This window comes from Stomoxys calcitrans, chromosome 1 (assembly GCF_963082655.1).
Source record: "Stomoxys calcitrans chromosome 1, idStoCalc2.1, whole genome shotgun sequence".
Taxonomy (NCBI): Eukaryota; Metazoa; Arthropoda; class Insecta; order Diptera; family Muscidae; genus Stomoxys; species Stomoxys calcitrans.
The window spans coordinates 35513796-35531509 of NC_081552.1; the positions used below are offsets into that span (position 1 = coordinate 35513796).

The window sequence follows — 17714 nt, forward strand, 5'->3', positions numbered from 1 at the left end:
CAAAAAAAAATAGCCGCATTTTTTATTTTTTTTTTTTTTTCAAAACGTATTTATTTATTCATCAATAACTACTTTATCCCCTTCAAAGTAATCGCCCTCAGATATTTTTTCCAATTAATTTTGTTTTTTCTAATAATCTAAAAACTTCTGAAACGCACTAATTGGTTACACAAAACATAATGCATTTTCTTTGATCCATTCTTTAAAATAGTAAAAAACCGAAGAACATACCAAAACAAGACTAAACTTTTTATCTCTCAAAAATAAACTGACAATTCAAAATGGCTGATGTTCCCGATATGTGTACCAACATAACAGAAAACAAGTAAAAAGGCGTTAAGTTCGGCCGGCCCGAACTTTGGATACCACCTCGAGTATATATGTAAATCACCTTTCGTCAAAATCCGGTAAAAAATGCATACCTTATGGCCATAGCTGCTATATCGAAATATGTTCCGATTTGGACCCAATACTAATAAGTACATGTCATTGTTCAGTAGCTACCTAAAAGACCAATATCAAAATATTGGTCTTTTAGGTAGCTATATCTAAAAATAAACCGATCTGAACCATATACGAAACGGATGTCGAAAAGCCTAATAAAATCAGATTATAAATGCGCCTTTTATGGTCCCAAGACTTTAAATCGAGATATCGGTCTGTATGGTAGCTATATCCAAATCTGGACCGATTTGGACTAAGTTGCAGAAAAATGTCGAAGACCCTAACACAACTCACTGTCCCAAATTTCGAAGAAATCGGACAACAAATGCACCTTTTACGGGCCCAAAACCTTAAATCGAGAGATCGGTCTATATGGCAGCTATATCCAAATCAGGACCGATCTGGGCCAAATTGAAGAAGGATGTCGATGGGCCTAACGCAACTCACTATCCCAAATTTCAGCAAAATCGGATAATAAATGTGGCTTTTATGGGCCTAAGACCATAAATCGGAGGATCGGTCTATATCGCAGCTATATCCAAATTTGAACCGATCTGGGCCAAATTTGCGAAGGATGTCGAAGGGCGTAAGATAACTCACTGCCCCAAATTTCAGCAAAATCGGATAATAAATGTGGCTTTTATAGGCCTAAGACCATAAATCGGAGGATCGGTCTATATCGCAGCTATATCCAAATTTGAACCGATCTGGGCCAAATTGGCAAAGGATGTCGAAGGGCCTAACACAACTCACTGTCCTAAATTTCAGCAAAATCGGATAATAAATGTGGCTTTTATGGGCCTATGACCCTAAATTGAAGGATCGGTCTATATGGCAGCTATATCCAAATCTGAACCGATCTGAGCCATATTGACGGAGAATGTCGAAGGGCCTAAGACAACTCACTGCCCCAAACTTCAGCAAAATCGGATAATAAATGTGGCTTTAATGGGGTTAAGAACCTAAATCGGCGGATCGGTCTATATGAGGGCTATATCAAGATATAGTCCGATATAGCCCATCTTCGAACTTAACCTGCTTATGGACAAAAAAAGAATCTGTGCAAAATTTCAGCTCAATACCTCTATTTTTAAAGACTGTAGCGTGATTTCAACAGACAGACGGACGGACATGTCTAGATCGTCTTAGATTTTTACGCTGATCAAGAATATATATACTTTATAGGGTCGGAAATGGATATTTCGATGTGTTGCAAACGGAATGAAAAAATGAATATACCCCCATCCTTCGGTGGTGGGTATAAAAATAAACCGATCTGAACCATATACGACACGGATGTCGAAAAGCCTAATAAAATCAGATTATAAATGCGCCTTTTATGGTCCCAAGACTTTAAATCGAGATATCGCTCTGTATGGCAGCTTTATCCAAATCAGGACCGATCTGGGCCAAATTGAAGAAGGATGTCGATGGGCCTGACACAACTCACTGTCCCAAATTTCGGCGACATCGGACAATAAATGCGCCTTTTATGGACTCAAAACCTTAAATCGAGAGATCGGTCTATATGGCAGCTATATCTAAATCTGGATCGATCTGTGCCAAATTGAAGAAGTATGTCGAGAGGCTTAACTTAACTCACTGTCTCAAATTTCGGCGACATCGGACAATACATGCGCCTTTCATGGCCCCAAAACATTAAATCGAGAGATCGGTCTAGGATGTCGATGGGCCTGACACAACTCACTGTCCCAAATTTCGGCGACATCGGACAATAAATGCGCCTTTTATGGACTCAAAACCTTAAATCGAGAGATCGGTCTATATGGCAGCTATATCTAAATCTGGATCGATCTGTGCCAAATTGAAGAAGTATGTCGAGAGGCTTAACTTAACTCACTGTCTCAAATTTCGGCGACATCGGACAATACATGCGCCTTTCATGGCCCCAAAACATTAAATCGAGAGATCGGTCTATATGGCAGCTATATCCAAATCTGGACCGATCTGTGCCAAATTGAAGAGGGAAGTCGAAGGCCCTAACACAACTCCCTGTCCCAAATGTTAGCAAAATCGGATAATAAATGCGGCTTTTATTGGCCTAAGACCCTAAATCGGCGGATAGGTCTATATGACAGTTATATCCAAATCTTGACCGATCTGGGTCAAATTGAAGAAGGACTTCCAAGGGCCTAACACAACTCAATGACCTAAATGTCAGCAAAATCGGATAATAAATGTGGCTTTTTTGGGCCTAAGACCCTAAATTGGCGGATCGGTTTATATGGGGGCTATATCACGATATAGTTCGATATAGCCCATCTTCGATCTTAACAACACATTTCGAACCGAACACTGATTTTGGTAATAAAATTCAATGATTTGCAAGCGTTGCTCGTTAGTAAGTCTATTCATGATGAAATGTCAAAGCATACTTAGCATCTTTCTCTTTGACACCATGTCTGAAATCCCACGTGATCTGTCAAATACTAATGCATGAAAATCCTAACCTCAAAAAAATCACCCTTTACAACGCTTTCCTCGACGACTACCACAATATGTAAGAAATTTGCTCAAAATCGGTTCAGATTTAGATATAACTCCCATATATATGTTCGTGCGATTTTGAGATATAGGATGATTTATTAAAATTTATAGAAAATTTTTCAAAAAAAAAAAATTCAGAAAAATGCATGAAATCTTTATTTGAATCGATAGTACGGTCCATAGAATTTAATGTTTAAAGATTATTTCATGCTTAGTCAAATTGTGGCATTCCAACGTTTCGGCCGGTAACTCATGAATATATGCTTCAATGTTGTCTTTCAATGCTTCAATTGAAGCGGGCTTGTCTGTATAGACATGAGTTTTAACATAGTCCCACAAAAAATAGTCTAAAGGCGTTATATCGCAAGATCTAGGTGGCCCATTGATGTTTGTTTCTAAGAAGTTTTGCTTGAAATCGGTTTAGAATTAGAAATAGGTCTCATATATATGTTCGCAGGATTTTGGGTAATTTGAAATGATGCTGTAATTTGTCAACCGTAGTTATTACAGTTTGAACATATTTGCTCGAAATTTGATACGGATTGTTAAATAACCCATCTGAAAACATCCCCTGAGGTCCATCAAAATTAGTTCAGAATTACATATAGCTCCCACTTGGTACATATAGGGTTTGTATAGGATATTAAAGAGTCGGCACCGCCCGACTTTTATCTTTCCTTACTGGTTTAACTTAAAATGCTTGTAATTCCTTAAATATGCTTCTATTCACGAAACAAAGAACACTTGCGATGGTATAGTAGGGGGTGATCGCATATTTTTATGCCTACCACCGAAGGACTTTAAGAGCAATACGCCTTTCACCATTTCTGTTGAGGACGCCCGAAAAGCTCATAGAAGCGTGTTTTCAATCAAGATATGGAAACTATCGAAAGGTCCATGGAACATAAGCAATACACCTTAGCCATCTTCCTAGGCGTCTCCAACATCGTCAATACCTCGGCGCTAGTTAATGCTGTGTGGAATTTTGAAACTATTCCTCAGGAACTGGATAACTAAAATATATTTGGGTGCAATATTGGGTCAATATATCATGACGACGTAAAAATGGAACATCATGATCATTTTACTGGTTACTGGTCTATGAAGTACCTGACCAAAATACAGTCCAACCTCGATTATCCGGGAACCCCCATTATCCGGCATGATATATATATCTTTGTATTTTTTCGATTATCTGTGATTACCTCTATTATCCGGGGACTATAAGCACATGTTACAATTGTAAATTTTCCCACGAACGTTTCATTAAGGAACAGGGGACAAACTTTTCACATATCAAAGAGCGCTGTCCAAATGCAGTGATCCGATTCATTGATAAAGGACCTCCTTTTTACAGCCGAGTCTGAACGGCGTGCCCATTTTTGAGGAGAAGTTTTTACATGGCTGCTTTCTCAAACTGTCGCCAGCATTAGGAGGGGATAACCACCGCTCAAATTTTTCTGATATTCATGTTAGGATTGAAACCCAGGCGTTCAGCATTATAGGCAGACATGCTAATGTCGGGATTACGGTGGCTCCAGTTTTGCGATACGTTTGAAAAATAAAACAAGTAAGAGCATGCTAAGTTCGGCCGAACCGAATCTTTTATACCCTCCACCATGGATTGCATTTATCGGGTACTTTGCACGGAATATCTTTTTACGCAAACAAAGAATTATGAATAAGAACTGTTATGCTATTGGAGCTATATCAAGTTATAGTAAATGAATTGAATGCTGAACATTGTAGAAGTCATTGTGTAATATTTCAGTCCATTCGGATAAGAATTGCGCCTTGTAGGTGCTCAAGAAGCAAAGTCGGGAAATCAGTTTATATGGGAGCTATATGAAGCAATAGATCGATCTAGACCATACTAAACACGTATGTTGAACATCATGGGAGAAGCCGTTGTACAAAATTTCTGCCAAATCGGATATGAATTGCGCCCTCTAGAGGCTCAATTAGTCAAGATCCCAGATAGGTTTAAACGGCAGATATATCAGTTTATGTACCGATTTACGCCAAACTAAGCATGGTTGTTGGAAGACATAACAAAACACCTCACGCAAAATTTCAGCCAAATCGGATGAGAATTGCGCCCTCTGGCGGCTAAAGAAGTCAAGATCCAAGATCGGTTTATATGGCAGCTATATCAGGAAGTTTGGAAGTGATACCAAAAAACAGTTCACCGAATGCAAAATTTCAGCCTAATCGGACAAAAAATGCGGCTTGTAAGGACTCAAGCAGTCAAATCGGGAGATCGGTTTATATGGAAGCTGTATAAGGTTATTGACCGATTTAAACCGTACTGGGCACAGTTGTTGGAAGTCATAACACTACATGCAAAATTTTAGGCAAATCGGACAAAAATGGCGGCTTCCAGGGGCTCAAGAAATCGGAATTGGACCATACTTAACACAGTTGTTAGAAGTCATAACAGAAAACTATGTGCAAAATTTCAGCCAAATCGGAAAAAAATTGTGGCTTCCAGAGACTCAAGAAGTCAAATCGGAAAATCGGTTTATGTGGGAGCTATATCAGGTTATAGACGGAATTGGACCATACACAGTTGTTAGAAGTCATAACAGAAAACTATGTGCAAAATTTCAGCCAAATCGGAAAAAAATTGCGGCTTCCAGGGACTCAAAAAGTCAAATCGGAAAATCGGTTTATATGGGAGCTATATCTAAATGTGCAAAATTTCCAGCGGCAAACTTGTCGCGTTCGAACTCTATCATGATTTCGACAGACGGGCGGACGGATATGGCTAGATTTATTCAGAATAACGAAACGATCAAGAACATATAAACTTTATGGGGTCTTAGACTAATATTACGACGTGTTACAAACGGAATGACTAGATTAGTAAACCCCCATCCTATGGTGCTGGGTATAAAAAACAGAAATCTCCTATAAGTTCAAGCAATAGCATCATACAGTGTTCTAGAAATTTCAAAGACAGGTACATCGCATACAAACTAACCAAAAAAACAGTCAAAGCGTTGTAAGTTCGGCCGGGCCGAATCTTATATTCCCTCCACCATGGATCGCATTTGTCGAGTCCTTTTCCCGGCATCTCTTCTTAGACAAAACAAGTAAAAGCGTGCTAAGTTCGGCCGGGCCGAATCTTATATACCCTCCACCATGGATCGAATTTGTCGAGTTTTTTTCCCGTCATCTCTTCTTAGGCAAAAAAAGGATATAAGAAAAGATTTTCTCTGCGATTAGAGCGATATTAAGATATGGTCCGGTTTGGACCACAATTAAATTATATTTATGTTGGAGACCTGTGTAAAATGTCAGCCAATTCGAATAAGAATTGCGCTCTTTGTGGGCTCAAGAAGTAAAATAGAGAGATCGATTTATATGGGAGCTGTATCGGGCTATAGACCGATTCAGACCATAATAAACACGTATGTTAATGGTCATGAGAGAATCCGTCGTACAAAATTTCAAGCAAATCGGATAATAATTGCGACCTCTGGAGGCTCAAGAAGTCAAGAACCCAGATCGGTTTATATGGCAGCTATATCAGGTTATGGACCGATTGGAACCATACTTGGCACAGTTGTTGGATATAATAACGAAACACGTCGTGCAAAATTTCATTCCAATCGGATAAGAATTGCGGACTCTAGAGGATCAAGAAGCCAAGACCCAAGATCGGTTTATATGACAGCTATATCAGGTTATGAACCGATTTGAACCATATTTGGCACAGTTGTTGGATATCATAACAAAATACTACGTGCCAAAATTCATTCAAATTAGATAAGAATTGCGCCCTCTAGAGGCTCAAGAAGTCAAGACCCAAGATCGGTTTATATGACAGCTATATAAGGTGATGGACCGATTTGAACCATACTTGGCACAGTTGTTGGATATCATAACAAAACACGTCGTGCAAAATTTCATTCCAATCGGATAGGAATTGCGCACTCTAGAGGCTCAAGAAGTCAAAACCCAAGATCGGTTTATGTGGCAGCTATATCAGGTTATGGACCGATTTGAACCATACCTGGCACAGTTGTTGGATATCGTAACAAAACATGTCGTGCAAAATTTCATTCCAATCGGATAAGAATTGCGCACTCTACAGGCTCAAGAAGTCAAGACCCAAGATCGGTTTATATGGCAGCTATATCAAAACATGGACCGATATGGCCCATTTACAATACCAACCGACCTACACTAATAAGAAGTATTTGTTTCAAGCGGCTAGCTTTACTCCTTCGGAAGTTAGCGTGCTTTCGACAGACAGACGGACGGACGGACGGGCGGACGGACATGGCTAGATCGACATAAAATGTCACGACGATCAAGAATATATATACTTTATGGGGTCTCTGACGAATATTTCGAGTAGTTACAAACAGAATGACGAAATTAGTATACCCCCCATCTTTATTTATTTATAACTTCAAAAATAGGTTCTTACAAAATCAAGGTTGGGATCAGCCATGGAATGGGATCAGCCATGGAATGGGAAAAAACTTAAACCTTTCGCTTCTCTTTAAAATATGGCATCTTGACATCTTCTAAATGGCTCTTCGATCATTCTCCTACGATATGAGCATATGATAATAATCTAACAACAAAAAACCTTTTTAGCCATGGCTATCGTGGCATCGATGCCAGACGTAATCTATGGGTTTTACCCTCTGGAGAACTTTTATACTATGTGGCAGCTGTAGCAGTGCTACTTGATCGAGAGGAGGATGCACAGCGTCATTACACGGGACATACAGAGGATATTATGTGGTAAGTAGTGGATGAAAATGAAAAGTTGGACCGTAGAAAACTAGATGCCCTTTCAAAACTATGTCTAATGGTACAGAACAATTCATTCCTTTAAACTTGGCTTATTTTTCAAAATATTTGTTTTTCAGCATGGATGTACATCCCTCAAGAGAACTTGTGGCTTCAGGACAGAAAGCAGGAAGGGATCGTAAATCGCAAGCTCATGTGCGTATATGGAGTACAGAGTCTTTGCAAACATTATATGTATTTGGTATGGGAGAACTGGACACAGGAGTGACAGCAGTAGCCTTTTCACAATTGGTAAGTCTAAGCAAATATCCCAAATCTCAAAGCTAATAAAAAAATTATACTTCTAAGAATGGAGGCAGTTATATATTGGCAGTGGATAGTGGACGGGAGAGTATACTCTCGGTGTGGCAATGGCAATGGGGTCATCTACTGGGCAAAGTTGCAGTAAGTATCTTAGCAAAGCCTTTTTAAATACTTTTTATTTGAAACATTTACATTTTGCAGACTCTACAAGAAGGTCTATCGGGAGCTGCATTTCATCCTCTCGATGACAATTTAATTATCACTCATGGGCGTGGCCATTTGGCATTTTGGCATCGTCGCAAGGATGGCTTCTTTGAACGCACCGATATTGTTAAACAACCCTCGCGTTCCCATGTTACCAGTGTGCAGTTTGAACCAGATGGTGATGTTATAACTGCCGATTCAGATGGTTTTATCACAATTTATTCAGTGGACTCTGATGGTGCCTATTTTGTGCGCACCGAATTTGAGGCCCACACAAAAGGCATTGGCTGCCTGATAATGTTGGGAGAGGGCACTCTTTTGTCGGGAGGTGAAAAGGATCGTAAAATTGCTGCTTGGGATTCCCTGCAGAATTATAAGAAAATTGCAGACACAAAGGTAATTTTTTTTTTTTAAATTGAATAAAAGGAATTTATATTTCAACAGATGAAAGTCCCTGAAAAAGATTTTTCGAAATAGTTTTTTATTCTAATATATTTTGTATGTGTTATTATTTAGCTTCCAGAATCCGCTGGCGGAGTACGCACCATCTATCCCCAACGCCCGGGGCGTAACGATGGCAACATCTATGTGGGCACTACACGCAATAACATTTTGGAGGGTTCCTTGCAGCGACGCTTTACCCAAGTTGTTTTTGGCCATGGCCGCCAGTTATGGGGCTTGGCCGCACATCCTGAAGATGATCTGTTTGCGACAGCGGGTCATGATAAACACATTGCCTTGTGGCGCAAAAGTAAACTTATTTGGACCATACAGACGGGTTATGAATGCGTTTCACTGGCATTCCATCCGTTTGGCACAGCCCTGGCTGCAGGCAGCACTGAGGGCCATTTGCTGGTGATTAATTGTGAAAATGGAGCTGTAATGTTGACACTGAGAGTTTGTGGATCGCCAATCAATTGTGTGGCATTTAATCAAGGTAAGGAGGAGAGTTTTAAAGCAAATTTTAAATGAGTTTTAGAAGTCAACTGATTAACACTTCTAGAATCTCAAGGAGTCAAATGCGGGAAATGTAGTTAATCGGCTCAACATTTACATGGTGGTATGAGGACTTGTTTGTTCTCTACGTATCAAATTTAAACTAAATGAGATAAAAATTGGGGCATATAGAAACTCCGGAGTCGGTTCATGGGGAGCGCTATATATATAATAATGGACTTTCTGGCCGGGATTGAGTGCTGGAAGGATTGAAAGAACTACACACACACCAAATTTCAACCAAAACGGGCAAAAATAGAGGATTCTACGAGCCCTAGAAATCAAATCAAGGGATCGGTTTAAATAAGGGCTAAAACTGTTTATGGACCTTTCTGAGCAGGATTGTGTGTGAGTGTTGAAGGGCATAAACGTGTTTCAGATACCAAATTTAAGCCCAAGTGCGTAAAAATAGAGACATCTAAGTGATAAAATGTCATGCCGAAGAACTATTTTATATTGTAGCTTTATCGAAGTCTGAACCAATATGGCCCATTTGTAATACACACCTGATATTAATATTAATAATAAGAAGAAACCACCGTATCGCAGGGATTAGCATATCAGCCTGAGTTCGAATCCTGGCGAGAACATCAGACAAAATTTTCAGCGGTGATTATTACCTCCTAATGCTGCCGATATTTGTGACGAACTTTCGGTTTGAAGAACATGGTATAACATTTGCCAAGTTCTTTGCCCAGTATCTCTTTATCGGAAAACAAAGAATAATGAATAACAAGTAAAAGCGTGCTAAGTTCGGCCGGGCCGAATCTTATATACCCTCCACCATGGATCGCATTTGTCGAGTTCTTTTCCCGGCATTTCTTCTTAGGCAAAACAGGATATAAGAAAAGATTTGCTCTGCTATTAGAGCGATATCAAGATATGGTCCGGTTTGGACCACAATTAAATTATATGTTGGAGACCTGTGTAAAATGGCAGCCAATTCGAATAAGAATTGCGCCCTTTGGGGGCTCAAGAAGTAAAATAGAGAGATCGATTTATAAGGGAGCTGTAACGGGCTATAGACCGATTCAGACCATAATATTGGGTTGCCCAAAAAGTAATTGCGGATTTTTTAAAAGAAAGTAAATGCATTTTTAATAAAACTTAGGATGAACTTTAATCAAATATACTTTTTTACCCTTTTTTTCTAAAGCAAACTAAAAGTAACAGCTGATAACTGACAGAAGAAAGAATGCAATTACAGAGTCGCAAGCTGTGAAAAAATTTGTCAACGCCAACTATATGAAAAATCCGCAATTACTATTTGGGCAACCCCATAAATACGTATGATGATGGTCATGAGAGAATCCGTCGTACAAAATTTCAGACAAATCGGATAAGAATTGCGACCTCTAGAGGCTCAAGAAGTCAAGATCCCAGATCGGTTTATATGACAGCTATATCAGGTTATGAACCGATTTGAAACATACTTAGCACAGTTGTTGGATATCATAACAAAACAGATCGTGCGAAATTTCATTCCAATCGGATACGAATTGCGCACTCTAGAGGCTCAAGAAGTCAAGATCCCAGATCGGTTAATATGACAGCTATATCAGGTTATGAACCGATTTGAACCATACTTAGCACAGTTGTTGGATATCATAACAAAACACTTCGTGCCAAAATTCATTCCAATCGGATAAGAATTGCGCACTCTAGAGGCTCAAGAAGTCAAGACCCAAGATCGGTTTATATGGCAGCTATATCAGGTTATGGACCGATTGGAACCATACTTGGCACAGTTGTTGGATATCATAGCAAAACACGTCGTGCAAAATTTCATTCCAATCGGATAAGAATTGCGCACTCTAGAGGCTCAAGAAGTCAAGACCCAAGATCGGTTTATATGGCAGCTATATCAAAACATGGACCGATATGGCCCATTTACAATACCAACCGACCTACACTAATAAGAAGTATTTGTGCAAAATTTCAAGCGGCTAGCTTTACGCCTTCGGAAGTTAGCGTGCTTTCGACAGACAGACGGACGGACGGACGGACGGACATGGCTAGATCGTCATAAAATGTCACGACGATCAAGAATATATATACTTTATGGGGTCTCAGACGAATATTTCGAGTAGTTACAAACAGAATGACGAAATTAGTATACCCCCCATCCTATGGTGGAGGGTATAAAAATTGCCATGGTATTGAAGCCATATCCGGTTATGGACCGATTCGAACCATACTTAGTTTTGATGTTGGATACCATAGTAAAAGTCATTGTGCAAAATTTCAGCCAAATCGGATAAGAATTGCGCCCTATAAGGGCTCAAGGAGTAATATCGGGAGATCGGTTTATATGGAAGCTATATCAGGTTATAGACCGATTCAGACCATATTTGGCATGCATGTTGAAGATTATAAGAGAAGTAGTTGTACAAAATTTCAGTCAAATCAGATATAAGATTATGAACCAATTTGAACCATACTTGGCATAGTTGTTGAAAGTCTAAACAAAGGACTTCATGCAAAATTTTAGTCAAATCGAATAATAATTAGGACGATCAAGAATATATATGCTCAAAGGGTCGAAGATCACAATTTCGAGTTGTTTCGAGCGGAATGACTAGATAAGTATGCCCCCATTCCTGTGGAGGTCAGTATAAAAATTTTAATTCTTCTCTAAAATTTAATATAGGTGAGAACACATATCATGAAGATTATGGATTAAGAACTTAAAACGACTGTAACTCATTATGTTTAGAATCTAGTGGCCTTAGAATTCAAGTGGGGTAATATAACTTTTCGATTGAACACGAAGCTCAAATTAAATAAGTGCACATATTCATAAAGATTGCTGATAAATAACTTAAAATAGTTGTATCTCTTCATATAAGGATGTAATAATCCAAATGCCAAACATCGATAGGAACTTTATCAGATACTAGGTAAAATATCCGAAGCCACAGTGGCGCAGAGGTTACCATATCCGCCTTTGACGCTGAATGCCTGGGTTGGAATCTTGGCGAAAACTTTAGTGGTTATTATCCCCTCCACACACTGTGCCATGTAAAACTTCTCCCCAAAGAGATGTCGAGATGCCCCCTGTTCCAGTTTGCGGCAAAATTTACAGATTTTAGGTAAAATATCCTTTAGGAATTTTTAATCGCTACAAAAGGTTAACAATTCTTTTCTAGTGCACACAAATGTTGCCGCAATATCTTAATTTAAAATGACTGTAACTCCTTTTAATGAATGAAAATCTCAGCTTTAGGTTGAAGGAAAATCCCAATTTCAATAAGTGCCTGTGTTCATAAATATTATACACTAACAGGACCCGCTCCGCTGCGCCTTCTTGCAAACTCTTATTTTATCTGAACCCTATACTGGCACGGTCAGAAATAAGTCCAGTTTGGGGGTGCTGGTACGGCCTTTCGGGTATTTCGCCCCACTGTGGATATCATGTTGGTGCTCTACTCCCAAATACCTTTCATTTGGTCGGTAAATATGACCGGTATGACGGTATATTCAGGGGGTGAAACGGACCGCCATATATCAGATTCGTGCTCGAGTCTCAAATACCTTTCATTTGAGCTCCATATTGTCATTATTTGCTTATATTTCCATTTGTCGGGTTTTGGAGGTTGCGCGGTCCTCCTACATATTTCACCCTAAATAAGAATACCAGATTCCTGTTTTTGAGTTATTATAAACAAACTAAATTTCGCTTAAACTGGCCCACCCATCTCCGAGATATAGCGTTTTTTTAAAATAGGGTCAGGGGAGAGTCCGCTCATTAAAGTTTGGATGTTAAATCTACTTCATTCTCTTGGTTTTGGAGGTGGATTTGAGTAGCTAAACTCATTGCCCCGAAAGTGGCTATCAGCTTCATACTCTACTCCCAAAAACCTCATTGGAGCTACATATTGCTAAAGTCAGTATATAAATGTGGTTTAGAGGGAGTTTATGAGATGAGGCGTCCCTAAAACACTTGGTCATACAACAAATACCAGATATGAGCTCCTTCTTCCGATAATCCAGTTTGAGGAGTATGAAGGCTGGGGCGGCTACTTATCAGCATCGTACTCTACTCTCAAATTTCTCTTATTACAGCCCCAGTTACCGAAACACTTGGCCTCAAAATTGGACATTAATTTCGTTTTCTACTATCAAATATATATTATTTATTGCCATAGTTGGCAAACATGGCCGGGTTGAAGGGAGTTTAGGGGGCGAACCCTTAAATAATATCATCATCGTGCTAGAGCTCGATTTGTTTGAGCCCTATAACGCCAAGCATTTTGAAGGTGGCTATCAAGATATTCAGGGCTACGGGTCACGTTTAGATACAGACTAATTAATTTTTCTTGTATTGGTGATCTATGTTCAAAATCATATATCAAAGCTACCACTTGGGATGGCACATTTTTAAACATCCGTATGTCCTCCTGTGTCCATCCCATCTCTTTTTATATCCATATCCAAATATCCATTTCCGACCCCATAAAGTATATATATTCTTGATCGTTGTAAAAATCTAAGACGATCTAGCCATTTCCGTCCGTCTGTCTATTGAAATCACGCTACAGTCTTTAAAAATAGAGATATTGTGCTGAAACTTTGCACAGATTTTTTTTTTTTTTGTCCATAAGCAGGTTAAGCTCGAAGATGGGCTACATTGGACTATATCTTGATATAGCCCCCATATAGACCGATCCGCCAATTTAGGGTCTTAGGCCCATAAAAGCCTCATTTATTATCCGATTTTGCTGAAATTTGGGACAGTGAGTTGTGTTGGGCCCAGATCGGTCTAGATTTGAATATAGCTGCAATATAGACCGATCTCTCGATATCAGATTTTTGGCCATTAAAAGGCGCATTTACTGTCCGGTGTCGCCGAAATTTAACACAGTGACTTTTGTTATGCTTTTCGACATCCGTGTCGTTTATAGTTCAGATCGGTCTATATTTGGATATATTTAGCTACCAAAAAGAGCAATATTTTGTTCTACAAAATTGAACAATGACTTGTACTTATTAGACCACTCAATGTTCATGCCGAATTCGGTTCAAATCGGACCATATTTCGATATAGCTGCTATGGGGGCAAATTATGCATTTTTTACCGGACTATGACGAAAGGTGGCTTACATATATACCCGAGGTGGTGGGTATACAAATTTCGGCGCGGCCGAACTTAACGCCAGTTACGGTCCGATCATGGGCCAGCAGCCAGTCTGCAATTCAAATAAGCCGGTGTAAGCGTGAAACTAACTTTCCACTCGTTATTTGCACTGCTCTCACACTTTGAATAGTAGAGCATGGCCAGACCAAGTATAGAGTTGGAGCAATGCTACAATTGGGTGGTTGTGCGGTGTGTGCCATTAACTTATATATACTTTACGGGGTCCTAGATTAATATTTCGAGGTGTTAAAAACGGAATGACTAGTTACGTAATCCCACATCCTATGGTGGTGAGTATAAAAATCTGAAACTTCTTCCAAGTAAAATGAGTAAAATTTGAATTTGACAAATTAATTGCGGCTTAATACATAAGAGTACACCCACAACTAAAATTGAAAAAGGAATGAACGATTTTTAAACGTCAAAACATATTTTTATCTTTTTTCAGTTGGTGACATGATTGCCATGGGTTCGCAAAATGGTAGCATTTATCTTTTCCGAGTCTCACGAGATGGTTTCTCCTACAAGAAAGTCAATAAAATACGTGGATCTCAACCACTCACTCATGTGGACTGGAGTATGGATGGTAATTTTGTGCAAACAGTGACGATAGATTTCGATTTGCTTTTCTGGGATGCAAAATCACTGAGTCCCGAACGTAGTCCCATTGCCATGAAAGATGTCAAATGGTTGAGCAGTAATTGCACAGTGGGCTTTTTGGTGGCCGGAATGTGGAGTAATCGCTATTATGCCAATAGCAATACAATAATATCCACCTGCACCAGGTCGGCGGCACAGGATATGTTGGCCTCAGGAGATGCAGATGGTTATATACGTTTGTTTAGGTAAACTGAAAGTTCTCTTTGGGGAAAAACAGCAACACTAATTTTTAGGTTTTGTTTCTTCCATTTTTAGATATCCTTGCATAAGCCCTAGAGCGGAATTCCATGAAGCCAAGGTCTATTCGGGCATGGTGGCCTGTGCCCGGTTTTTATATGGTGACCAATCTCTTGTAACTGTGGGCGGCACTGATGCCTCATTGATGGTCTGGGATTTGGTAGAGGAATAGCTGAAATGGCCACCGTGGCGTACAACTGCACAGTATGAGGCCCGCTACTCAGACTACTGGCGTCGTCGCACCTCCAAACAATCCTCCACTGTGTTGGACAGCGATTCTTTGGAATACCAGTAGTGAGAGTAGTATCACCTGAGAATTACCCCAATCCTTCCTCCCTCCCACACATAGACACACACTCGGAACCACAAACACACAAAAAAATTTAATTTTTCTAATTTCGATATCAACAGAAAACGAAAAAAGGCTTTTTTAAGAGTAGTTTTTAAAAAAAGGAAAATTTAACAAAAAAAAAAATATTTGCAAGAATTTTGAAAAATAGGATATTAACTAGAAAACCAAACGGTAAAACTTCCAAGAAAAACACAGCTTCCCTGATTTGAAATATGAAATATAATTTGGTCTTCCTTTATTGTTTTTTTTTAGTTATAGCCTAAATCGACATTTTTTAAAATTTTTAAGTTAACTACCTCTTCTTTTCTAGCTGTCATTTATCTCCAATATGTATGTCTTCTCTTAAACTTCCCTTTTTATCCCTTTCCTTCACCCTCCCTCTCCTCTCTCTCTCTCACTCTCTTACTCTTACTGACTACAGCCCCCTACTCTACAGACTATAAGCCACTGGTGGACTTAATATCTTTGACTAATACCTACAGATAACTCAGCCATTTTTTATACATTTCATATTTCACTTGACCTTTTTTTGGAATATACATACAATATTTTTCAAACCCCATTTATTAAAATGCGGGCTAAACTCCAAAGAAAAATAATACAACAAAAATCCTCCATTTTAAAATCGTTAAAAATCGTCTAGAGCTCCATTTGAGTAGTTTCAAACAAAAACAACAACAAAACCCCACAAGTGCACTTCAATTCATTGAAAAGTAAAAATTAGCAACAAAAAACAACTAAAAATAATAAAATAAAAGTTGAATGCAACTAAACCAAAAAAAAAACAAAAATTATATTTTAACATTTAATATTAGGATTTTGAAAACAGCTAAAAAAGTTAAATATGTTGGCATTGAAAGAGAATATTAAAAAGAAAACTATTACAAAGAAAAGTTAAGAAACAAACAAATAAAGAGTAAAACAAATAATTGTTGAACAAATTGAAAGGGTGTTATCTACTTTTGGGCTGCCATGAAGTGGTGTTTTATTGGTAATACATTGCATACTTTTAGGGTATGAAAAACATGAAATTCTTAAGATTAAAAAAAATTAAATTTTTAAAAATGAAAAGAATTTTTATCAAATTTTTACAGTTTTTTTTTTTTGCAGAATTTCTTCCATGAATCAAATTTTTACAAAATTTTCATTTGAAATTAATATTTAAAAAAAAAAATTATTCATATCAAATTTTAGATCAGATAGAGGAGCTACGCAAATTAAAATTTGACAACGCTTTCTGAAAATACTTGCGGATTGGCTTCTTTGGGCTAATTATTGTAATCAGTATGTTAGTCATCGAAGCGGTGCTTATGGCAAGAAAAGTAATGTTATGGCTAGAATAAGTAATGTTACTTAAGTAATGGTATCGGTTAGTTGTATTCCTTTGTCAAGTCCCCCTTGAATCCGAGTGAATGGGGTGGTAGCCACTATTGTCCAAGTAGCAGTGACTGATCCACAGAGATGAGGCGGGTTGTAAAACCCTTAGTTTATTGGGCATCCATAAATAAGAGAGCTTTGAGGATAACATTTCTTCTCATTTGTGGTATCTGAGCCGTTTAGGAAGCATGACAATTTTACACAAACTTAAAAGCGTCATTCAAAGCGCCAAATTGTCCAAAGTGCTGCAAATTTCCCTATGAATATTCCATTAAGAGAGTGGATTTCTCCCATGTCAATGAGTGCTGACTAGCATAGCCGAAGATCCTAATATTGAGTGACAGTCACTTAATATGTAGTGACAAGAAACTCAATGCAGCCTAACGAACAGGGAACCGACGGTGGACCATCATCAACTTTCTCAAGATTCCGTCACAGTGCAGTGCAGCCTTATTGCTGAAAAGTCTATCGTTTTCTGACTGCCGCTTAATTATTGATGGATTTGTAAGAAGAAATAAAATGAAAGAGGAGAATTTTAGAAAGAAAATGAGAAAAAATGGTTTGGGTGACACATCCACTCATACAAACCTTTTGTAGTTGTTGTTTATTGCACACGCTGTTTGTAAAAGAATTTAGAGCACAGACAGCGCACATGCGATTTATGACATAGTAAAGAGGGTCATCGTATTGTAGGCAATACACAGCACACATGCGTCATAAGCATCA

General features: G+C 38.6%; 1 protein-coding gene across 1 annotated transcript in view; it reads left to right on the forward strand.

Moving 5' to 3' along the window:
* The window catches only part of LOC106095022 (echinoderm microtubule-associated protein-like CG42247), a 554291-nt gene extending 537901 nt beyond the window's left edge, over positions 1-16390 (forward strand). The window contains exons 5-11 of the mRNA XM_059360659.1: positions 7564-7713; positions 7842-8013; positions 8071-8166; positions 8227-8625; positions 8746-9166; positions 14811-15207; positions 15278-16390. Of these exons, the coding sequence (XP_059216642.1) occupies positions 7564-7713; positions 7842-8013; positions 8071-8166; positions 8227-8625; positions 8746-9166; positions 14811-15207; positions 15278-15431 (1789 nt within the window). The 3' untranslated portion in view covers positions 15432-16390. The remainder of the gene's footprint in view (positions 1-7563; positions 7714-7841; positions 8014-8070; positions 8167-8226; positions 8626-8745; positions 9167-14810; positions 15208-15277) is intronic.
* The last annotated feature ends 1324 nt before the right edge of the window (positions 16391-17714 follow it).